Genomic DNA, 25,408 nt, shown 5'->3' on the forward strand with positions numbered 1-25,408 from the left:
TGCTAGTACTACTATTTCACTGGTGAGACTCTATAAGTTTACTGTTAGTACTAATATTTCCCTGGTGAGATTCTATAAGAATGCTGCTAGTACTACAATTTCCCTGATGAGATTCTATAAGAATCCAGCTACAACTTCAATTTCCCTGGTGATACTGTATAACAATCCTGCTAGTACTACTATTCCCCTTTTGATGCAGCTCCTACTACTATTTCAATGATGAGAGTCTATAAGAATGCTGCTAATATTACTATTACCCTGGTAAGAGTCTATAAGAATGTTGCTAGAACTTTCATTTCCCAATGAGAGTATATAAGAATGCTGCTAATAATACTATGTCCGTAATGAGAGTCTATAAGAATGCTGCTAATACTACTATTTCCCTGGTGAGAGTCTATAAGAATGAGCTAGTTCTTCTATTTCTCTTGTGAGAGTCTATATGAATGCTTTTAGTACTACTATTTCCCTGCTGGGAGTCTATAAGAATGCTGCTAGTACTACTATTCCCCTGGTAAGTGTCAATAAGAATGCTGCTAGTACTACTATTTTAATGATGAGAGTCTATAAGAATGCTGCTAGTACTAATATTTCCCTGGTGAGAGTCTATAAAAATGTTGCTAGTACTACTATTACCCTTTTGATACTCTAAAAGAATGCTGCTAGTGCTACTATTTCAATGGTAATAGTCTATAAGAATGTTGTTAGTACTACTAATTCCCTGGTGAGAGTCTATAAGAATGTTGTTAGTACTACTAATTCCCTGGTGAGAGTCTATAAGAATGTTGTTAGTACTACTATTTCCCTGATGAGAATCTATAAAAATGCTGCTAACAATACTATGTCAGTGATGAGAGTCTATAAGAATACTGCTAGTACTACTATTTTCCTGTTGAGAGTCTATAAGAATGAGCTAGTTCTTCTATTTCTCTTGTGAGAGTCTATAAGAATGCGTTTAGTACTTTTAGTACTAAAAGTACTAAAATCAAATCTAGGAGCAAGATTTAGATAATTGGCTCTTTGAGATAAAGACTCTCAATATCAGCCTTGAGTAGTTACAGATTAAGAGAACCAAATCTATGAGCGAGATTTAGATCATCTGTCCTTTGAGAGAAAGACTCTCACTATTAGCCATGAGTAGTTACAGCTTAAGGGAACCAAATCTATGAGCGAGGTTTAGATCATCGGTCCTTTGAGAGAGACTCTCACTATCAGCCCTGGGGATTTTTTACACTTTTATTCAGATTGGCTGATAGCATTCTATCAGCCAATCGGAATTCAAGGGGCGCCATCTTCGATGACGTCCCTTAAAAGAACCTTCATTCTGGAAGAGACGTCGATTGAAGAGGATGCTCCGCGCCGGGGTCTTGAAGATGGAGTCGCTCCACGCCGGATGGATGAAGATAGAAGATGCCGTCTGGATGAAGACTTTTGCCGGCTTGGATGAAGATTTCTCTTGGCTTCGATGAGGACTTCTGCCGATTCATTGAGGATGGATGTCGTTTCTTCAAAAACTGTAAGTGGATCTTCGGGGGTTAGTGTTAGGTTTTTTTAAGGTTTTATAGGGTGGGTTTTATTTGTAGCTTAGGATTTGTGCAGAAAAAAAGCTAAATGCCCATTTAAGGGCAATGCCCATACAAATGCCGTTTTCAGGGCAATGGGGAGCTTAGTTTTTTTTTTAGATAGGATTTTATTTGGGGGGTTTGGTTGTGTGGGTGGTGGGTTTTACTGTTGAAGTTTGTTTGTATTATTCTTTTACAGGTAAAAGAGCTGATTTCTTTGGGGCAATGCCCCGCAAAAGGCCCTTTTAAGGGCCGTTGGTAGTTTATTATAGGCTAGGGTTTTTTTATTTTGGGGGGCTTTTTTTTATTTTGATAGGGCTATTAGATTAGGGGTAATTGGTTTAAATATTTGATAATTTCTTTTTTATTTTGTGTAATTTAGTGGGGTTTTTTGTAATTTAGTTAATTGTATTTAATTAATGTAATTTATTTAATTGTAGTGTAAGGTTAGGTGTTAGTGTAACTCAGGTTAGGTTTTATTTTACAGGTAAATTTGTATTTATTTTAGCTAGGTAGCTAGTAAATAGTTAATAACTATTTATTAACCAGTCTACTTAGTTAAAATAAATACATTGTAACTATTAGCTAGCTTAGGTTTTATTTTACAGGTAAGTATTTAGTTTTAAATAGTAATTATTTAGTTAATGATAGTAATTCTCAATTAGATTTATTTTAATTACATTAAAGTTAGGGGTGTTAGGGTTAGACTTAGGGTTAGGTTTAGTGGTTAATAACTTTAGTATAGTGGCGGCGATATTAGGGACAGCAGATTAGGGGTTAATAAAAGTAATGTAGGTTGCGACGTTAGGAGCAGCAGATTAGGGGTTAATAATATTTAACTAGTATTTACGATGCGGGAGTGTGGCGGTTTAGGGGTTAATATGTTTATTATAGTGGCGGCGATGCGGGAGGGCCTCAGTTTAGGGGTTAATAGGTAGTTTATGGGTTTTAGTGTACTTTTTAGCACTTTAGTTATGAGTTTTATGTTACGGAGTTGTAGCATAAAACCCATAACTACTGACTTTCAGTTTGCGGTATGGATCTTGATGGTATAGGGTGTACTGCTCACTTTTTGGCCTCCCAGGCAAACTCGTAATACCGGCACTATGGAAGTCCCATTGAAAAAGGACTTTTGGAAAGTTGCGGTAGTTACGTTGCGTTACGGCCAAAAAACTGTGCGGTGCAGCTAAACCTGCAAGACTCGTAATAGCAGCGGTAGTCAAAAAGACCCTTAACGCTGCTTTTTCACTCATACCGCAAAAGTAGTAATCTAGCCGTTTATTAATTAATTTAACAGATTAAGAACAGGGACAAATTACCACCAAATACAATTTTACCTTTTATTTTTCATGCAGCACAGTCACTTTATTTCCCTCCTCAGTTCTTGTTCTTGGGAGATTTCAGTGATATCCCATGAGATCACAATGTGAAATCAGCACTGATTGCTGATTGCAGGCTCCACCTGCTGACAGACTCCTGCAATGCAGCTACATCGAGAATGTGCTAAAGAAAAAGCACTCTACTGAGCATGCAATTAGCACTGATTGCTGATTGCAGGCTCCACCTGCTGACAGACTCCTGCACTGCAGCTACATTGAGAATGTGCTAAAGAAAAAGCACTCTACTGAGCATGCAATTAGCACTGATTGCTGATTGCAGGCTCCACCTGCTGACAGACTCCTGCACTGCAGCTACATTTAGAATATGCTAAAGAAAAAGCACTTTACTGAGCATGTCCGGTGGTGACATAACTGTGCAATTGTTAAGTATAGCATGTGCTTACTAACATTGTTTTCTTTAGATTAGTTTACCTATATATAACAACTGATATTGAGCATTTAGGAGACAAATATTTTAGCAAATACTGACTTTTTATTTTGCTCAGAAAACGTATTTATAGACAGCTCTAATCTATATCTCAGACAAATGTCTTGCAAGTTGGTTTAACTGTTAAACATTAGCTGTGATTAAAGTTTTTCACAGCGATCAAAAATCATCCTTTGCTCTAGCAAATATCTCAGAAACTATATAAAGAACGTTATACTTCATATTAGGCAGTTGAGAAGATATTGTAAAAATATAAAAACACAAATTGAAGTAATTCTGAGGTTGATCACATTAAGGGTGCAAGTAACCTATTTGTAAAAAGTATTTCTAAGGTATCTATACAGGGGTAGTATGGGTACTGTTGACCTCAGCTATGATTGCACTAAATGTATACTACTAGTTTGTGATAGTCTTTAAACTTTGTTGTTTAGTTGTTTGCAATGGAAAGTTTTTACGTTACGGAATATTATGCATTTTAGAATGGAATAATTGTTTTAGTTAGATATCACTTCAGAATAAGACTGATGACCTTCTCTTCTCTCCCCAGATCCCTCAGTCTATGTGCACTGACAGCTGCCATCCTGGTTACAGAAAAGCCACTATAGAAGGACGGCCTAAGTGCTGCTATGACTGTGTCCCATGTTCTGAAGGAGAGATCTCCAATGGCACAGGTTATTACTGTTATTTTTATTTATAAGCACCCATGAATGGGTAGAGGGCCCTGACATGAGTTGACAACTGTTGTAGATCAGCAGATAATAGAAAAGTTAATATAGATTGTATGCATCCCTGAACTGTGGAGTTTTTAAGAAACACTTTAAAGCTAAGGGAAGAGTTATGGAGTGAGGTGAAGATTTCCACAAGATTATGAGACATCTGGAAATTCTTTGTATCAGTAATATAAGGAGCCAACAAATGAGGAGGAGAGAATGAGGTAATGGGCATCTGGAGACAAAGGAACAAATATAGGAGGGAGCAGTATTATTGAGGGCCTTGAATGTTAGGGTCAGGATGTAGGTTTTTGTATCTGGAGGATAGGGCAGGGATTTGCATAGAGACGCAGCAGATGAGAAGTGACATGTAAGGAAGAGGACAGAGAGGATGCAGTTGCAATAGTCAGGGTGAGAAATGAGGACAAAGTTGATTAGAAGTCTAAGTAGTGTCTTGTGTCAGTGTTTGTCAACTGCGGTCCTCAAATACCCCCAACCGGTCAGGTTTTCTTTATAGCTGAACTAGAGCAAAGGTGAAATAATCAGCAGACCAGTAACCACAGTAAGTAACCTGCTCTCACCCATCAGCTGATTATTTCACCTGTGTTCTAGTTCAGCTATAATGAAAACCTGGTCTGTTGGGGATATTTGAAGACCACAGTTGAGAAACAATGTCCTGTGTGATGAAATTATGAATAAAAAAAAAAAAGGTGCAAACGGCAGATATTAGTGAAGGATTGGATGTGAGCAGTTGATGAAAGATCAGTCAAGTGTGACCCCAATGTAATGGGCATCAAGGGTTGGAGTGATTATGCTATTTTCAAAAATTATAAAGCTGAGTGTAGCAATGAAGCCCATAGGGGTTAACTCCAAGGGACAGTCAACACCAGAATTTTTGTTGTTTTAAAAGATAGATAAACCCTAAATTACCAATTCCCTAGTTTTGCCTAACCAACACAGTTATAATTATACACGTTTTACCTCTGTGATCACCTTGTATCTAAGCCTCAGCAGACTGCCCCCTTATTTCAGTTCTTTTGACAGACTTGCATTTTAGCCATTCAAAGCTGACTCCATGGTAAATTCACCTGCATGAGCTCAATGCTATCTATATGAAACACATGAACTAATGCCCTCTAGTGGTGAAAAACTATCAAAATGCATTTAGATTAGAGGCTCTTGTGAGCTGCTGGTGCAACGCTGCCCCCCCGCAGATTCGCCGCCAGGAGGGGGGTCAAACAACCCGATCATATTCGATCGGGTTGAATTGCGGCGATGTGTGTCTGCCTGCTCAGAGTAGGCTCACCAGAAACACAGGCCCCATTGTGTAGTTCATTAACAAATCTAGACAGGTCACAAGGCTTGTTTTTCCCACAGAAAACCTCTGAATTAAATTGTTTCCTATGCAGCAAAGGATTCTGGGTAAGATATGCAAATGGGGTTCACAATGAAACAATTTTTTACTTCAAGTCTGCTTTTACGCCAAAGCATCACTGTTCACACAGCTTATAATCTTAGCTAGGGTTAGTGCAGTGATTCAGAACAATTCCAGGACAGCCTGTACCATGGTGTTTGCCTTTCGTGGTCCTTTGCTGCATTGGAAACAATGTAATTCAGAGGTTTTCTGTGGGAAAAACAAGCCTTGTGGTCTGTCTAGATTTGTTAATGAACTACACAATGAGTTATTTTCTCTATATTTTAAATGTTGTTGTATTTTGCCCAGAAATCAACTTCACCCAGCAGTGATTCACACCTTCTCCCAGCTGATGAGTGGCAAACACCATGAAACAGTCTGTCCTGGGATTGTTCTGATTCACTGCACTAACCCTAGCAAAGCTTATAAACTGTGTGAACAGCGATGCTTTGCCGTAAAGGGAGTCTTCATAAAAGCAAAGTAAAAAAGTGTGTCATTGTGAACCTCATTTGCATATCTTACCCAGAATCCTTTGCTGCATTGGAAACAATGTAATTCAGAGGTTTTCTGTGGGGAAAACAAGCCTTGTTATTCTCTATATTTTGTGCGTAGTGGCGGATTTTAAACTCTCTTTTTGCCTCCCCCTAATTTTAAATGTTGTTGTGTGTATATATATATATATATACAGATATATTTATAGATATATTTATAAATATTTCATCAATGACTCACAACTTTTCTTCTTTTTAAAAGCATTTATTTTCTAACATTTTGGCCCTAATTTTGGCCTTTGTCAAGTTAATGTATAACAAACTTTGCACACATTGGGGTCCATTTATTAATGTGCAGACGGACATGATCCGATATAGCTGTCGACATTTATCGTTGCACCAGCAGTTCTTGTGAACTACTGGTGCAATACCACCTCCTGCAGATTCGCTGCCAATTGGCCGCTATCAAGAGGTGTTAATCTGCCCGATCATATTAGATCAGGCGGATTGCTGTCCTCCAGTACAGAGGTGGTGGACGAGTTAAGGAGCAGCTGTATTAGGACCACTGCTTCCAAACTTCTGCTTCAGCCGGAACTGAAGCGGAGTGGGTCGGAGGCAGCATCCGCTGCTTCTTACATAGACCCCTTTATACCATATAGGTAAACTAAACCACACCCATAACCAGTGCTCCCTCTAAGACCACATTTTCTGAGCTGCCCTGCAGTGAAACAGTTAATAAGGTAACCGTAAATTGTGGTCTGCACTATGTAATGTTTGCTAACTGCAGAATGTTGTTCCCTAATTAACTGTTTCACTGCTGGGCAGCTCAGAAAAATGTGGTCTTAGAGGGAACACTGCCCATAACCCAGGCTCATTACATCTATGCCATCTAGTGGAAAACTGTAGGTATTGCAAACATTTGCTCCTTTAGCTAAACTTCCTGTATAAACTTCCTACTTCTTTCGTTTTTTTCTTTCAAGAGTTTTTGTCTTTCTAGCAAGATTAATTAATCAGTCTGTAAAAAGTGCACTCACATCGTCCGGGGTGTTAAGTGTGACGAAAGACAGTGTAGGGGTATGGACACACCTTCAGAAACCAAGACCACTTCACCTATACTCAGCGATTCACCTTGATTACCGTGAGTATAAGTGAAGCGGTCTTGGTTTAGAAGAAGTCTTTACGGACTTATGGAGATATGATTATGTTACAGGTGTGACGGCTTAATATCTGTTTTCTCTTCTTGTAAGCAACCATCCCCAGATTGGAAGTGTTCCGCATCTATCAACTATTACCACTAAGTATCCTAAAGGGATTTTCTGCATATGTGGAGGTTAGATTGGGTTGCCTCAGCAAGACATAGCTTCCTCTTTTTCAGCATACACAGAACGTTCATTGGGCTCTATTTATCATTATTTTCTGAAATACGGCTTTCAATTCTCCTATCAGTTCTCCTTAGCTCGCCCTTGGAGAGGCGCATAGGTGCGCCAATATTTATCATTAAAACTGTAGTATTTTAATGCCGATTTCCATTGGTGAGATGCGACAGATTAATGATAAATCTCATCATAATTTTTTAGAATGTGCCTTATTTATCATTAAAACAGCTTTGAATTTCGACTATTTGGATTCAATTTAATGTTTATTACATTTAAATCTTAATGTTTCTATTAACCTTTGCCCTGTTAAATCCCGAGTTTTAATACCAAATATATTTAAATCTAAATATTGAAAACCAAGACTTTCATAATGATTAATGTATATTTTTTAAATATTGGTAAATACCACTTTTTGCATTGTTAATAAAGCTTCTGAATTAAATGTTTTTGTGGGTTTTAAAACAAAATACCTTCGACTCTTAACACACCCCCTGAAGACTTATGCAATAGATAATAAAATCTCCCTTGCGTTAAAGACATTACAGCCAAAATTTGAATTGACATGTATGCATTTTGTTTTTTAAATAATCATTTTTAAACATACATCTATTATCAATAATGCCTCTAATAAAAGCTCTAGCTGTTTAAAAAGTGTATTTAAGTATGCACCGTGCACCAGCATTTTATACACAACACTTGTTCAGAGAGCCGAAGGTGCTTTTACCATCTGGTAATGACTCATTTTGCAAATTGCTGACATAATACAGTCCCCACTGGCACTCTTGCAGCTGCAGTATTAAATGCTGGTGCACTGAGACTATCTAGCTGTGCTTCACATGCGCATGCAGAGAAAAATGCTAACACTAAAACAGTGATTACGTTTACTAGAAGCATTTTTGAAAATACATGTATATTGTAAATATGTTTCTATTGAAATATGTAATTCATCTATGGACATTTAAATTTTGTCCGTACTGTCCCTTTAACTATCTTATATTGTTATTATATTGCTGTATTTACAATGATAATCTGTTATCTTAATAAAAATGTATTAGGACACAGATACACCTTTAAACAATATATTTTTATTATTTACAAAAAAAATATCATGTTGTCTTCACATTCATAAAAAGATTATTAATATAATTTCAATTTTTTTTTATTTTAAGCCGCATTGCATGCAATATCGAGTAGTTCTCCGTGAGTCCTTTGTCAGCTTTAATTAACACCTCCAATAATTGTTTTGTATTAATCAAAATGTTTTGATCTTAAGGAACTGTAAAAAAAAATATATATATTGAAATAGGAACATGATTTATAAAAACAAAAACATTTTTTTACATTGCATAACTATTTAAATAAATAAAATGAATCATTAAATGTAATGAACTGCCAATATACACAGTTATGAACATAGAAATATTTTAAAGCTTATCTTACCATAATAAGATAAACTTGAAAATTGTAAGGGACAACAGATGTCTGATATACTCACCCCAGTCATAATTGATGGTTGTTGAAGAATCATTGGATTTGTTGTCATCAAGAACCTCTCTGGCCACTGCTTCTTCTTGCATAGCTATGAAATATAAAATTATATATTTTACTACCTTACGATCATTTTGTCTGATTGATATATATTTGTCTCCTTTTTTCACATATCTATCATTCAACAATATCTCTATAGATATATATATATATAATTAATACACATAAAGTCATCAGCTATTTGTAATCTAATTAAGTAAATTCATTTTTTTTAAAAATATATTTCATATAGGTGCTACTAGCCTAAAATTGCAGTACTCATTTTTATATTATTACTTACTATATTGTAAATTTTCTTCTTGCACAACCACTTCCTCTATTTCATCCTCAAAATCTTCATCTTCTTGTAGTCTCTCATCGTTATTATTGTCCACTCCATCATGATTTGAATCCTCCTTCTGAATTTCTGCTTCATCTAAAATTTATCCAGCAAATGTTATTGTTAATTAAAAAATAATTTAAATCACAAAAGAAACATTAAAATTTTTTTAATGATTACCTTCCAAAGCTGGCAATTCAACATCTTCTTCTTCATTCAAATCATTGGAGATAATTGGCCTTGCCCGACGTTGTTGCCTATGTCTGACTTTAAACAAAATATATATTGTTATTTTATTTCAAAAATGTATTCACATAATCTAACATACAATTGATAGTTTTGATAAATACCTGTTGTATCATTCCCCTCGTTGTCCATAAATACTGTTGGCAAGCGGTCAGACTCTCCACCAGACCTCGAAGACTTCTTATTGGGCATAGATATCTTGGTGCTCTATGGTTTTTGACTATAACATAATATAAAAATTAAAAAAAAAAAATTGAATTATGGATGTATATTTTATTTTTTAATAATATCTGAAATACATTACATTTTAAAACCGTTTATTTTTTAGTGTGAACATATGTTGTGAACATACTCTATTCCCAATCGTTGAAAGAGATTAGATTAAAAAATGATTTCAAGAAGTGTAATCATTTTTTAATCAAATCTCTTTCAAAGATTGAGAATATAGTATGTTCACAACATCTGTTCACACTAAAAATGATTTGAGGTTACAAACATCTAAACACATTTGTCTGTGGTGCCGGTTATTATACAGTACAAATAGATAAAAGAAACAAACAGACATACTTAAATATGTTATCATTGTTCAAGGGAGACAGTGTCTACTGTTTAAAATCACCATTGCATGACACTGATATCTTTGTAATTGTGTTAAGTTGCTATAATCAAAAGAATGAAAGTTAATTAACTTTTGAAACAACTCTTAGACATTTTGTTCTACATAAGTATTAATGAAATTTGTACTAGTAAAACCATTTTTAATTGATTTCTATTTAAAATTGCATACATCATCATATTATTTTAAACAATTATCAATATGTCTAAGGCTTACATTTGTGCAAGTAACAACGGATAAGGGTCCTCAATTTGGATTGCCTCCTGTACAAATCATTGATTCATTGTACCGTTTGAGGCATTGCTTTCTTGTCCTCTTCTGTCCTGAAATACGCCTCACTCTTCTCACCATTTTGCACAGGATATTATTTCTCCTATCCTGATCCAGAGTATAAATTCCCCTTCTTTTTTTTGGAAAATATTTTTCCATGGTATAGGAAATAATTAACAATTCCCCAATTGATAATTTCTTGGATCGTGCCATCTTGCTCTTAAGATTTAAATTTCTAGAATGCTGTACCAAAATAACGGAACTAATTTCTATTTAAAAATGCGCAATTGCGCGTAATAAAATAATTCAATATCTAAAGGTAATATTGCTATAATTTGTTACATTTCAAAGTTTAAATTTATGTTCTAATATGTATTATTAACTAATTGTAACTTGTATTAACACCCTATGCTTTTATAAGCTTTATTTTATCAGTATCTAGTCGTGTTTATGGAAATGGTAACTTTTTACTTACGCTCGTGCTACAAACGGATTCTTTTATGATAGTATTATGTACACAATTTGTTAAGATTAATGATCACAGATATAATTTTAAAATTGGTACTTTTGGATAAAAATATAAAATTGAATTGTAAGAATATACATTAATATTTATTCAAATGGCAATCTTAAACCCAAAGAGATCACATGACCGGAAAGCAATAAAAATACACTTTACTGTGACATACTAATGCGACATAGGGATCTTTCCAGAAATATAACGTTTTCGCCCTTTTTTATGAAGTTTACAGATACAATTGTTTATAACTGTGCTTATAACGGAAAGTTAACTATTGAAGAACTAGTCGATAAGCCTGCCAAGAGGGCTGTCTAATTATTTTTTAAGCTACAGATGTAGAAACAATGTAATTTGTAACTCTTTTTTTATATAAAAATTTAAGCTACAGGTGTAGCAATACTATAATTTTAATGGACTACTATCTTAAATATATCAAAAATACTTTCTATATAATAAACTACAGATATAGCCACACTCTAATTAGACAAACTACTGTCCTAAATAAATACAAATGGAGTTGTGTGTTAGGGTTAAAAAGCAGTGTTGAGAGATCCCAACGCTGCTTTTTAGTGCCCACTGGTATTACGAGTCTTGAAATGACAGGCTCACCACTCACTTTTTTGGCCAGACTTGGAAATACCGCACATCCACTTACGTCAATTGCGTATCCTATATTTTCAATGGGACTTGCATAACGCCGGTATTACGAGTCTAACCAAAAGTGAGCGGTAGACCCTCTCCTGTCAAGACTTTTACCGCATTTAAAAGTCAGTAGTTAAGAGTTTTACACTACAACGCCGTAGCATAAAACTCTTAACTAAAGTGCTAAAAAGTACACTAACACCCATAAACTACCTATTAACCCCTAAAACGAGCCCCCCCCCCACATCGCAAACACTAAAATAAAATGTTTAACCTCTAATCTGCCAAACCGGACATCGCCGCTACTATAATAATTATATTAACCCCTAAACCGCCACACTCACGCATCGGGAACACTAGTTAAATATTATTAACCCCTAATCTGCCGACCCTAACATCGCCGACACCTACCTACATTTATTAACCCCTAATATGCCTACCCCAACGTTGCCGCCACTATATTAAATGTATTAACCCCTAAATCTAAGTCTAACCCTAACCCCCCTAACTTAAATATAATTACAATAAATCTAAATAAAATTACTATAATTAGCTAAATTATTCCTATATAAAACTAAATACTTACCGATAAAATAAACCCTAAGCTAGCTACAATATAACTAATAGTTACATTGTAGCCATCTTAGGGTTTATTTTTTATTTTACAGGCAACTTTTTATTTATTTTAACTAGGTACAATAGTTATTAAATAGTTATTAACTATTTAATAACTTCCTAGTTAAAATAAAGACAAATTTACCTGTAAAATAAAACATAACCTAAGTTAAAATTACACCTAACACTACACTATAATTAAATAAATTACCTAAACTAATTACAATTAATTACAATTTAAAATAAATATCTAAAGTACGAGAAAAAACCCCACTAAATTACAGAAAATAATAAAATAATGACAAGAATTTTAAACTAATTACACCTACTCTAATCCCCCTAACAAAATAAAAATGCCCCCCAAAATAAAAAAAGCCCTACCCGACACTAAATTACAAATAGCCCTTTAAAGGGCCTTTTGCAGGGCATTGTCCCAAAGTAATCAGCTCTTTTACCTGTAAAAAAAATTACAAATACCCCCCAACATTAAAACCTACCACCCACACAACCAACCTTACTCTGAAACCCACCCAATCCCCCCTTAAAAAAACTAACACTAACCCCCTGAAGATCACCCTAGCATGAGATGTCTTCACCCAACCGGGCAGAAGTAGTCCTCCAGACGGGCAGAAGTCTTCATCCAAGCCGGGCAGAAGAGGTCCTCCAGACGGGCAGAAGTCTTCATCCAGACGGCATCTTCTATCTTCATCCATCCGGCACGGAGCGGGTCCATCTTCAAGACATCCGACGTGGAGCATCCTCTTCTTTCTTCGTACGACGACTGAATGAAGTTTCGTTTAAATGACGGCATCCAAGATGGCATCCCTTTAATTTCCGATTGGCTGATAGAATTCTATCAGCCAATCGGAATTAAGGTAGAAAAAATCCTATTGGCTGATGCAATCAGCCAATAGGATTGAGATGGCATTCTATTGGCTGTTCCGATCAGCCAATAGAATGCAAGCTCAATCCTATTGGCTGATTACATCAGCCAATAGTATTTTTTCTACCTTAATTCCAATTGGCTGATAGAATTCTATCAGCCAATCAGAATTGAAGGGACACCATCTTGGATGACAGGTCTTGGTGCAAGAACCATAGGGATATTACAAAACAAATTAATACAACACACAGAGAAAGTCCAGCACTCACTTACAAGCTCTCAGCTAAGATTTAAAAGTCTGGGGTTAACTGAAAGATTTCAAACAGCCAATCGGATTAGAGCCGCTAAAATCCTATTGGTTGTTCTAATCAGCCAATAGGATTAGAGCTGCTAAAATCATATTGGCTGTTCCAATCAGCCAATAGGATTAGAGCTGCTAAAATCCTATTGGCTGTTTCAATCAGCCAATAGGAATGAGCTCTCATCCTATTGGCTGAATGGAACAGCCAATATGATTTTAGCAGCTCTAATCCATTTGGCTGATTGGAACAACCAATAGGATTTTTACAGCTCTAATACTATTGGCTGTTTGAAATCTTTTAGCCAATAGGAATGCAAGGGATGCCATCTTTGATGACGTCACTTGCATTGAAGTTCCAGTGTACGTCGAGACCGTATGAAGAGGATGCTTTGTGCCGGTCGTCTTCAGGATGGACCCACTCCACGCTGGATGGATGAAGATAGAAGATGCTGTCTGGATGAAGACTTCTTGCCACCTGGATGAGGACTTCGCCAGCTGGATGGAGATGAAAGAGGTCACTCTAGATGAAGACTTCTTGCCACCTGGATGAGGACTTTGCTGGCTGGATGGATCCTTCAAGCGGCACTTCAAGAACTGTAAGTGGATCGTCAGGGGATAGTGTTAGGTTTTTTAAGTTTTTTTTGGGTGGGTTTTATTTTTAGTTTAGGGTCTGGGCATGTAAAGGAGCTAAATGCCCTTTTAAGGGCAATGCCTTAAAAAGTTTTTTTTAGATAGTTATTTTATTTGTGGGGGTTTGTTGTGGGGTTGGTGGGTTTTACTGTTGGGGGGAGTTTGTATTTTTTTTTTACAGGTAAAAGAGCTGTTATCTTTGGGGCAATGCCCCACAAAAGGCCCTTTTAATGGTCATTGGTAGTTTATTGTAGGCTAGGGCTTTTTTTTATTTTGGGGGGGCTTTTTTATTTTGATAGGGCTATTAAGTTAGGTGTAATTCTTTTTTATTTTTGATCATTTGTTTCTTATTTTTTGTAATTTAGTTATTTTTATTTTTAGTAATTTTAGTGTTTATTATTTTTTGTAATGTTAAGTTTTAGTGTAAGGCAGGTTAGGGTTTTTTTCACAGGTAAGTTTGTATTCATTTTAACTAGGTAGTTATTAAATAGTTAATACCTATTTACTAACTATTCTACCTAGTTAAAATAAATACAAACTTAGCTGTGAAATAAAAATAAAACCTATGCTAGCTACAATATAACTATTAGTTATATTTTAGATAACTTACGGCCAGATTACGAGTTTTGCGTTAGAGGCTATGCGGTGCTAACGAGCAGTTTTCTCTCACCGCTCACTTACCTACAGTGCTGGTATTATGGGTTTTTACAAACCCGGTGTTAAAAGGCAAGAAGTGAGCATTGAGCAAAATTGTACTCCTTACCGCACTCCAATACCAGCGCTGTTTAAGTCAGCGGTGAGCTGCTGGTCATACGTGCTCGTGCACGATTTCCCCATAGACATCAATGGGGAGAGCTGGCTGAGAAAATGTCTAACACATGCAAAAAAGCAGCGTAAAACTCAGTAACGCAGCCCCATTGATTCCTATGGGGAAATAAAAGTTATGTTTACACCTAACACCCTAACATGAACCCTGAGTCTAAACACCCCTAATCTTACACTTATTAACCCCTAATCTGACACCCCCAACATTGTTGCCACCAACATTATATTTTTTAACCCCTCATCTGCCGACACTATAATAAACATATTAACCCCTAAAACCGCCACACTTCCACCTCGCAAACATTAGTTAAATATTATTAACCCCTAATCTGCCATCCCTAACATCGCCACCACCTACCTACATTTATTAACCCCTAATCTGCCACCCCCAACGTCGCCGCCACTATACTAAATGTATTAACCCCTAGACCTAAGTCTAAACCTAACCCTATTTAAAACTAACTACTTACCTGTGAAATAAACCCTAAGCTAGGGTTTAAACTATTAAACCCTAGTAACTATTCTACCTAGTTAAAATAAATACAAACTTGCCTGTAAAATTAAAATAAACGCTAAGCTAGATACAATGTAACTATTAGTTATATTGTAGCTAACTTAGGGTTTATTTTATAGGTATTTAGTTTTAAATAGGAATTATTTAGGTAATGATAGTAATTTTATTTAGATTTATTTAAATTATATTTAAGTTATGGGGTGTTAAGGTTAGGATTAATAAATTTAGAATAGTGGCGGGCAGATTAGGGGTTAATAAGTGTAGGTAGGTTGTGGCAACATTGGGGGCGGCAGATTAGGGGTTAATAAAAATAATGTAGGTGTCGGTGATGTTGGGGGCAGTAGATTAGAGGTTAATAAGTATAATGTAGGTGGCGGCGATGTCCGGAGCGGCAGATTAAGGGTTAATAAGCATAATGTAGGTGGCGGCGATGTTAGGGACGGCAGATTAGGGGTTAATAATATTTAACTAGTGTTTGCAAGGCAGGAGTGCGGCTGTTTAGGGGTTAATATGTTTATTCTAGTGGCGGCGATGTCTGGACCGACAGATTAGGAGTTAAAAATGTTGCTATAGTGTTTGTGATGCGGGAGGGCCTCGGTTTAGGGGTTAATAGGTAGTTTATGGGTGTTAGTGTACTTTTTAGCACTTAGTTCTGAGTTTTATGTTACGGCGTTGTACCATAAAACTCTTAACTACTGATTTTAAAATGTGTTAGGGATCTTGGAGGTAGAGGGTGTACCCAGGACAGACTCGTAATACCGGCGCTATGGAAGTCCCATAGAAAAAAGACTTAAGTTTACGTAAGTAGTTTTGTGGTAAGGCCAAAGAAGTGTGCGGTGCCCCTAAACCTGCAAGACTCGTAATAGCAGCGGTAGTGAAAAAACAGCATTAGGACCTGTTAACGCTGCTTTTTCAGCCTAACGCAAAACTCGTAATCTAGCCGCTAGGTTTTTTTTCACAGGTAAGTTTATATTTACTTTAAAATAGGTATTATTTAGTTAATAATTGTAATTTTAGTTTAGCTGTATTTTAATTATGTTAAAGTTAGAGGGTATTAAGCTTAGGGTTACGTTAGGGTTATGATAGGGTTAGGTTTAGGGGTTAATGGATTTATTTAGTGGTAGTGATGTGGGAGGCCAGATTTTTAGGGGTTAATAGCTTTAGTATAGTGGCGGCGACATTCTGAACTGCAGATTAGGGGTTAATAGTTTTATGTAGGTGGTGGCGATGTTGGGGGTGGCAGATTAGGGGTTAATAACTGTATGTAGGTGGCGTCGATATTGGAGGCACCAGGTTAGGGGTTAATAACTGTATGTAGGTGGTGGTGATATAGGGGCGGCAGATTAGGGGTTAATAACTGTATGTAGGTGGCGGCAATGTCGGGGCCAGCAGATTAGGGCTGTTTAGACTTTTGGTTTATGTTAGGGTGATAGGTTTAAATGTAACTTTTTATTTCCCCATAGACATCAATGGGACTGCATTACGGAGCTTTTGTTTCCACAATCGCAGGTGTTAGGCTTTTTTTTTGCCGGCTCTCCCCATGGATGTCTATGGGGAAATCGTCCACGAGCACGTCAAAGCAACGATTGTTTTCTGTGCGGTATGGAGTTCAACGCAACCATTTTGCCCGCACAAGCCTGCTTTTTTAAAACTTGTAATACCAGCGCTATAGGAGGGTGAAATAACGACGCTTTTGTGGTGGTCGTTAAAATCCCTATAGCGCTCAAAACTCATAATCTAGCTGATTATTAAATATTATAATTATAAATATTATAGTCCTTTGTATTTAAATATATGTTCATGTACCATATACCTTTGAACCCTTATTAATACTTTTAATAAATATTTATATAAATACTTTTTGAAACATTTTATTTTAGTGCATTTATGTTGTGTTTGGTGCAACTTTTTTTAACTCTCTTTATACAAGGTTTTCAGTCTGACCCAACAATCGTAAATTGTGATTGCGCTTTCGCATTTACATTTACTTTCAACTTGTAATATGAGCGCTATTTTGGTTCTGCGCAAAAAGCTGAGAAAACACGATATCGATTGCACACAAGTTATTGTGCTGCTTGTAATAATATTTAATATATTATACATGTGTTTTGCATATATCCAAGAATTAACAATTTTACTTCAGGTCTCCAAAATCGCTAAATTTCCCAGCACTATTTAGTGTTGCTCTCCAGCACCACTTGTAAATTGAACGATAATAACGCACCCTGCGCTATCAATATAAAGAATAGGGAGTGCTAAAAAATAGTGTAGGCAGCATTAAGATTCTCCTTTTTTATCATTCACTTGTAATACTAGATTGTGCTCTATTCTTGGCTATAATTAATGTATTAACCCATTTTATAATGCATCTATTTGTTACTATTTCAATTTGTACGAATGCGACAAATAGCAAATCATTTGTCAGTTTTTGCATTCAGCTGAAAACAAGGGCACAATATTAAGTTATTGCATTTTTATTTACCCTAATGGATCCCCCATTGCTTCCTGTTGTTCGTTTATCATTTCTTATCATATTTCTGTTTTCTGCTCTAACTTTTTAAATAGTTCTGGTCATTTTTTTTTTAATGCATTTTCCTAAACAATTAATCATAACATTTTACTTTAGATTTTATTCCTTCAAAATGCCTATTTTAAGTATCAGGCCCCCCTTTCTCATACTGCAGGTGTACAAAGTTCCTAGAAAGAGAATTGAACAAAGAATCTGTACCAGGATGTAGGGCGTGCTAATATACCAAACCACCCCTAAATATTACTGTGCCAAACGGAGAGTAAAAAGATACAGTAAAACACACAAATAAAAAACATATAACATACAAGAACACTGATACAAAATGGTCTAAAGTACCTCTGGTATACCAGGATTAGATTAAGTATCGTGCTGGCACTAAAAGGTCAAAAAATAGTCCTAGTAACACCAAAAAAGTTCATGAAGAAAAGATGAACATCCCAGAAATCCACAGACAATTAAATTGAATGGAGCCCTGTAGATAAATGCATATCCCCATTTGAAACCTCCAATAGAATGTGAGCTGCTAAAATCCTATTGGCTGATTTGAACAGCCAATAGGATTTTAGCAGCTCTAATTCCTATTGGCTGATTCACATTTTTCAGCCAATAGCAATGCAAAGGATGCCATCTTGAATCGCGTACCTTGCATTGAAGATTCAGTGTATGGTGGAGACCGTATGAAGAGGATGCTCCGCGCCGGATCTCTTCAGGATGGACCGGCTCTGCGCCGCCGGGATCAAGATAGAAGATGCCGCCTGGATGAAGATTGAAGAGGCCACCTGTATGAAGAATTCTCGCCGCTTGGATGAGGATTTGCCGCTGGGATAAGATTGAAGAGGCGGCCTGGATGAAGACTGTTCGCCGCATGGATGAAGATCATTCAAGCGGGACTTAAAAAACTGTAAGTTGATCTTCGGGGGTTAGTGAGTTAGTTTTTTAAGGGTTTTTTGGGTGTGTTTTTTTTAGTTTAGGGTTTGGGCAATGTAAAAGAGCTAAATGCCCGGCGTTAACAGGCAAGAAGTTAGCGTAGAGCAAAATTGAGCTCCGCACTTCACTCCAATACCAGCTCTGCATAAGTCAGCGGTGAGCTGGTTGTACGTGCTCGTGCACGATTTCCCCATAGACATCAATGGGGAGAGCCGGCTGAAAAAAAGTAAAGCTCCTTAACGCAGCCCCATTGATTCCTATGGGGAAACACATTTTACATTTACACCTAACACTCTAACATGAACCCCGAGTCTAAACACCCCTAATCTTACACTTATTAACCCCTAATCTGCTGCCCCCGACATCGCCGACACCTGCATTATATTATTAACCCCTAATTTGCCGCTCCAGTCATCGCCGACACCTACATTATATTTATTAACCCCTAATCTGCTGCCCCCAACGTCGCCGCCACCTACATTATATTTATTAACCCCTAATCTGCTGCCCCTGACATCGCCGACACCTGCATTATATTTATTAACCCTACCCCCAATGTCGCTGCAACCTACCTACATTTATTAACCCCTAATCTGCCGCCCCCAACGTCGCCGCCACTATTCTAAATGTATTAACCCCTAAACCTAAGTCTAACCTACTCTAACCCCCCAACTTAAATATAATTTAATTAAGTATAAATAAAATTACTATCATTAACTAAATAATTCCTATTTAAAACTAAATACTTACCTATAAAATAAGCCCTAAGATAGCTACAATATAACTAATAATTACATTGTAGCTATCTTAGGTTTTAGTTTTATTTTACAGGCAACTTTGTATTTATTTAACTAGGTGCAATAGTTATTAACTATTTACTAACTACCTTGCTAAAATAAATACAAATTTATCTGTAAAATAAACCCTAACCTAAGTTACACTAAAACCTAACACTACACTATAATTAAATAAATGACCTAACTGAAATACAATTAAATAAATCAAATACAATTAGCTAAATTTCACAAAAATAAAAACACTAAATTACAGAAAATAAAAAACAAATTACAAGATCTTTAAACTAATTACACCTAATCTAATAGCCCTATCAAAATAAAAAAAAGCCCACCCAAAATAAAAAAAAAAACCTAGCCTAACCTAAACTACCAATAGCCCTTAAAAGGGCCTTTTGCTGGGCATTGCCCCCAAGAAATCAGCTTTTACCTGTAAATAAAAATAAAAACAACCCCTCAAACAGTAAAACCCACCACCCACACAACCAACCCCCCAAATAAAACCCTAACTAAAAAAACCTAAGCTCCCCATTGCCCTGAAAAGGGCATTTGGATGGGCATTGCCCTTAAAAGGGCATTTAGCTCTATTGCAGCCCAAAGCCCTAACCTAAAAATAAAACCCACCCAATACACTCTTAAAAAAATCCTAACACTAACCCCTGAAGATCCACTTACCGGGAGAAGTCTTCATCCAAGCGGCAAGATGTCCTCAACGAAGCCGGCAGAAGTGGTCCTTCTGATGGGCAGAAATCTTGACGGGAGAGGGTGTACCACTCACTTTTTGGCCTCCCAGGACAAGCTTGTAATACCGGCGCTATGGAAGTCCCAATTGAAAAAAGACTATACACAATTTGCGTAAATTGGTTTGCGGTAAGGCCAAAAAAGTGTGTGGCGCCCCTAAACCTGCAAGACTCGTAATAGCAGCGGGCGTGAAAAAGCAGCATTAGGACTTGTTAACTCATCTTTTTCACCTTACCGCAAAACTCCTAATCTAGGCGTTAGTTTAATTGTAAGTTTAAACTTACAGCTGCCGGTTTTTTCCTACTTTTTTCCTACTTCCAGTATTACGAATCTTGTGGGTATAGCTGTACAGCACACTTTTTTGACAGTCACGCAACTTAACTACTACTACTAAGTCCTTTTTCAATGGGACTTACAAAGTGCCGGTATTACGAGTTTGCCTGTCCAGCCAAAAAGTGAGCGGTACAGCCCATAACTACAAGATCCGTACCGTAAACTGAAAGTCAGTAGTTACGGCTTTTACGTTACAAGTCCGTAACATAAAACTCATAACTAAAGTGCTAAAAAGTACACTAACATCCATAAACTACTTATTAATAGTGGTGTCGCGAACTTAAAAATTTCGGTTCGCGAACGGTGGACTCGAACTTCCGCCGAACCGCCATTGAATTCAATAGGCAGGCGAACTTTAAAACCTACAAGGACTCTTTCTGGCCACAATAGTGATGGAAAAGTTGTTTCAAGGGTACTAACACCTGGACTGTCGCATGCTGGAGGGGGATCCCTGGCAAAACTCCCATGGAAAATTACATAGTTTATGCAGAGTCTGCTTTTAACCCATAATGGGCCTAAATCAACTAACATTCCCAAATTGTTTGCAATAACGTGCTTTAAAACATCAGTTATGATGTCGTATCTATCAGGTAGTGTAAGGGTTACGGCCGCATCACAGTGACAGAGCAAACTCCAAGTGTTACGCACCGCAATCAACCGCAAACAGTCCACTTGCACAACCACGAGATAGATAGATAGATTTGATAGATAGATACATAGATAACATAGCTCAATCGATGCAATATACATATGATCGATACACTGTACATAGCTCAATAGATGCAATATACATTCAATCGATACGAATTACATCGATCAATAGATGCAATATACATTTGATAGATACGAATGTTATCGAATCAAAGATGCAATATACATTTTATAGATATGAATGACATCAACCAAAATATGTAATATACATTTTATAGATACGAATTACATTGATCAATAGATGCAATCTACATTTGATCGATACGTTTGATAGTTCGATCGATTTGATATATAAATAAATGGATTTGAAATATATATAATTTCCCTGACAGAGTATAACAATAAGACATGTGGTCTGTGACCCGTGGTGTGTTTAGTAGTAATATTCTTAACATTTTACTACAACCTGTTACTCCCCCTATCAGATGAGGTCTATATGGCCTTCATTTGTGGAACCGGGAGATGGAAGAAGATGATTGTTCTGTCCTCCTACTTCAAATTTGTCAGAAACACAAGTGGCTATCTCAAAACATCATGGACAGAAGATAGATTGATAGATAGGATAGATATACATAGATTGATATTTAGATAGAATAGATAGAAGAGAAATAGATAGATTTGTTAGATATATAATTACCCTAATAAAGTCTAATAATTAAACATGCGTTCTTGGACCCAACTAGGTTGTGTTAAGTAGTACTATTCTTCACACTTTCAGCCCTGTAACTCCCCCTATTGGTGGAGGTCTATATGGTGGTTATGATTACCCTGACAAAGTATAACAACAAGACACGCGGTCTGGGACCCATGGTAATTTTGTTGGGACCCACCTGACAAAGTATAACATCAAGACACACGGTGTTGGACCCATGATAACTAGCTTGTGTTAATTATTACTTTTCTTAGCACTTTAATCCCTGTTACCCCCCCCTATCGGGGGTGGTCTATATGGCCTGCCTGATTACCCTGAAAAAATATAATAATAAGACATGCGGTCTGGTACCTATTTTAACTAGGTTGTGTTTTAAGTACTACCATTCTTAGCACTTTAATATCTGTAACTCCCCCCTATTTGGTGAGGTCTATACGGCCTGGATGATTACCCATACAAAATATAATAATAAGACATCTGCTCTTGGTCTGCGACCCATGGTAACTATGTTGTCTTAATTAGTAATGTCCTTAGCATTTTAATAGCTGTTACTCATACTCACCCTATCGGTGGAGGTCTATATGGCCTGCATGATTACCCTTACAAAATATAATAACCAAACATATGCTATGGGACCCATGGTAAGTAGGCTGTGTTAAGTAGTACTGTTCTTTGCAGTTTCATACCTGTTACAACACCAAATGGTGGCAGGTCTATATGGCCTTCATGATTAGCTGCACCCAAACCCAAAAAAAAAGCAGAGTGGTCTTAGACTAACACCCATGGCTAACTCGGTTGTTTCAATTAGTACTATTCTTAGCACTTTCATCCCTGTTACGGGTGGTCTACATGGCCATCATGATTAGCCTAACAAAATACTACAATCCAACCTTTGCTCAGTCTTCATAGGCCCTTCATTGGCTGTATTTTGATAGTACAGTTCTTATTATTTTTATAGCTGATACAACACCGAATGTTGTCAGCTCTATATGGCCTGCATGATTAGCCGCACCGAATACAAAAATAAATCCAAGCGGTCTTGGATTAACACCCATGGCTAACTCGGTTGTTTCAAGTAGTACTATTCTTAGCACTTTCATCTCATCATCCCTGTTACTTCCAGGACTCTCGGTGGTGGTCTACATGGCCATCATGATTAGCCTAACCAAATACTACAATCCAACCTTGGCTCAGTCTTCATAAGGCCCTTCATTGGTTGTATTTTTGTAGTTCTGTTCTTATTAGTTAAATAGCTGATACAACACCGAATGGTGGCAGCTCTATATGGCCTGCATGATTAGCCGCACCCAAAGCAAAAATAAATCCAAGCGGTCTTGGATTAACACCCATGGCTAACTCGGTTGTTTCAAGTAGTACTATTCTTAGCACTTTCATCTCATCATCCCTGTTACTTCCAGGACTCTCGGTGGTGGTCTACATGGCCATCATGATTAGCCTAACCAAATACTACAATCCAACCTTGGCTCAGTCTTCATAAGGCCCTTCATTGGTTGTATTTTGGTAGTACTGTTCTTATTAGTTTAATAGCTGACACAACACCGAATGGTGGCAGCTCTATATGGCCTGCATGATTAGCCGCACCCAAAGCCAAAAAAAAGCCAAGGGGTCTTGCACTAACACCCATGGCTAACTCTGTTGTTTCAAGTTGTACTATTCTTAGCACTTTCATCTCATCCCTGTTACTTCCAGGACTCTCGGTGGTGGTCTACATGGCCATCATGATTACCCTCACCAAAATATAACAACAATACGTGCGTGCAGGGAACCATGGTAAGGTTACTTCCTTTCGCAAAATCGAGTATAACAGTTGCAGGCAGAGGTTCTGACCCTGCATTATGGCTGCACCTCTCCCTAAAAGAGGCATGCGTTACAGAGTCTGTGGGCATGTATGCAAAGAGATGGCCTGCCTAAAAAGAGGAGCAAGGCTGTACAGGTTGTTCTCCTTCAGCCGTTTTATACGCTGTCCCACGGCCACGACCCTCAACAACCATAAGTACCACAAGCCTGGGTACTTATGGACAAATCGTTGTACAATTAGATTGCACACATGTGCCATGCACGGCACATGTGTCAACTTGCCCAATTTCAATGCCGCCACCAAATTACTTCCATTGTCAGAAACATCCCTTGCCAATCTCCAGTTGGTGCGGAGTCAGCCACTGATCCACCTGTGCGTTCAGGGCGGTCAGGAGTGCTGGTGCGGTGTGACTCTCCGCTTTCAGGCAAGTCAACCCCAAGACGGCGTGACACTGCCGTACCCGGGATGTAGCATAGTACCTGTGGAGCTGGGGGGGGGGGTGCCATAGATGTGGAGCAAGACGCAGAAGTTGAAGAGGACTCAGCCGAGGAAGAGGTTATGGAAGAGGATGGAGTAGGAGGAGTAGAGGAGGTAGCAGCAGGCCTGCCTGCAAGTCGTGGTGGTGTCACCAACTCTTCTGCAGAGCCACGCATTCCATGCTTGTCAGAAGTCAGCAGGTTTACCCAATGCGCAGTGTAGGTGATATACCTGCCCTGACAATGCTTTGCAGACCAGCTATCCGTGGTCATATGGACCCTTGCCCCAACGCTGTGTGCCAGACATGCCATAACTTCCTTTCTCACAACAGAGTACAGGTTTGGGATTGCCTTTTGTGAAAAGAAATTTCTGCCAGGTACCTTCCACTGCGGTGTCCCAATAGATAAAAATTTTTTTAAAGCATCAGACTCCACCAGCTTGTATGGTAAAAGCTGGCGGGCTAAGAGTTCAGACAAGCCAGCTGTCAGACGCCTGTCAAAGGGGGAGACTTTGAAAAATTGGCTTCTTACGCTCAAACATGTCCTTGACAGACACCTGACTGTGGGCAGATGACCAGGAACTGCTACGTAAGAGAGACTGAGTGGAGGATGGTTGAGAGGGGGCAAGGAGGACAGCACTGGTTGACGTGGCTGAAGATGCTGGAACAGGAGGAGGAGGGCGGCTTTCACTTTGTGTGCTGCTTCTACTCACGTGTTCTTCCTATCGGCGTTTGTGATGGGAGACCATGTGCCTTTGCAAAGCAGTTGTACCTAGGTGGGTGTTGGACTTCCCATGACTCAGTTTCTTTTGGCACAGTTTGCAAATGGCATCGCTGTTGTCAGAGGCAGACACACACAAAAAATGCCATACTGCTGAGCTCTGCGATGACGGCATTCTGGTGGTGGCAACAGCATGTGTTGATGGGCGTCGGCGTGCTGTCTGGCTGACCCCTGGTGACGATGCATGCTGTCTGACTGTGCCACTAGCTCCTTGAGACGACCTCCCCATGCTTCCAAATCGTCTCCTCCTCCTCCTCCTCTCTGTCTCCCCATCTGAACTTTCTCCCTCTTCTTCTTCTCTTCTAGCAGGCACCCACGTGACATCCACCGACACATCAT

At 37.8% G+C, this 25,408-nt stretch overlaps 1 protein-coding gene across 1 annotated transcript in view; it reads left to right on the top strand.

Moving 5' to 3' along the window:
* Positions 1-219: 219 nt before the first annotated feature.
* The window catches only part of LOC128656811 (vomeronasal type-2 receptor 26-like), a 58,287-nt gene continuing 33,098 nt past the window's right edge, over positions 220-25,408 (top strand). The window contains exons 1-2 of the mRNA XM_053710973.1: positions 220-261; positions 3,934-4,057. Of these exons, the coding sequence (XP_053566948.1) occupies positions 220-261; positions 3,934-4,057 (166 nt within the window). The remainder of the gene's footprint in view (positions 262-3,933; positions 4,058-25,408) is intronic.

This window comes from Bombina bombina, chromosome 4 (genome assembly GCF_027579735.1).
Source record: "Bombina bombina isolate aBomBom1 chromosome 4, aBomBom1.pri, whole genome shotgun sequence".
NCBI classification, from domain to species: domain Eukaryota; kingdom Metazoa; phylum Chordata; class Amphibia; order Anura; family Bombinatoridae; genus Bombina; species Bombina bombina.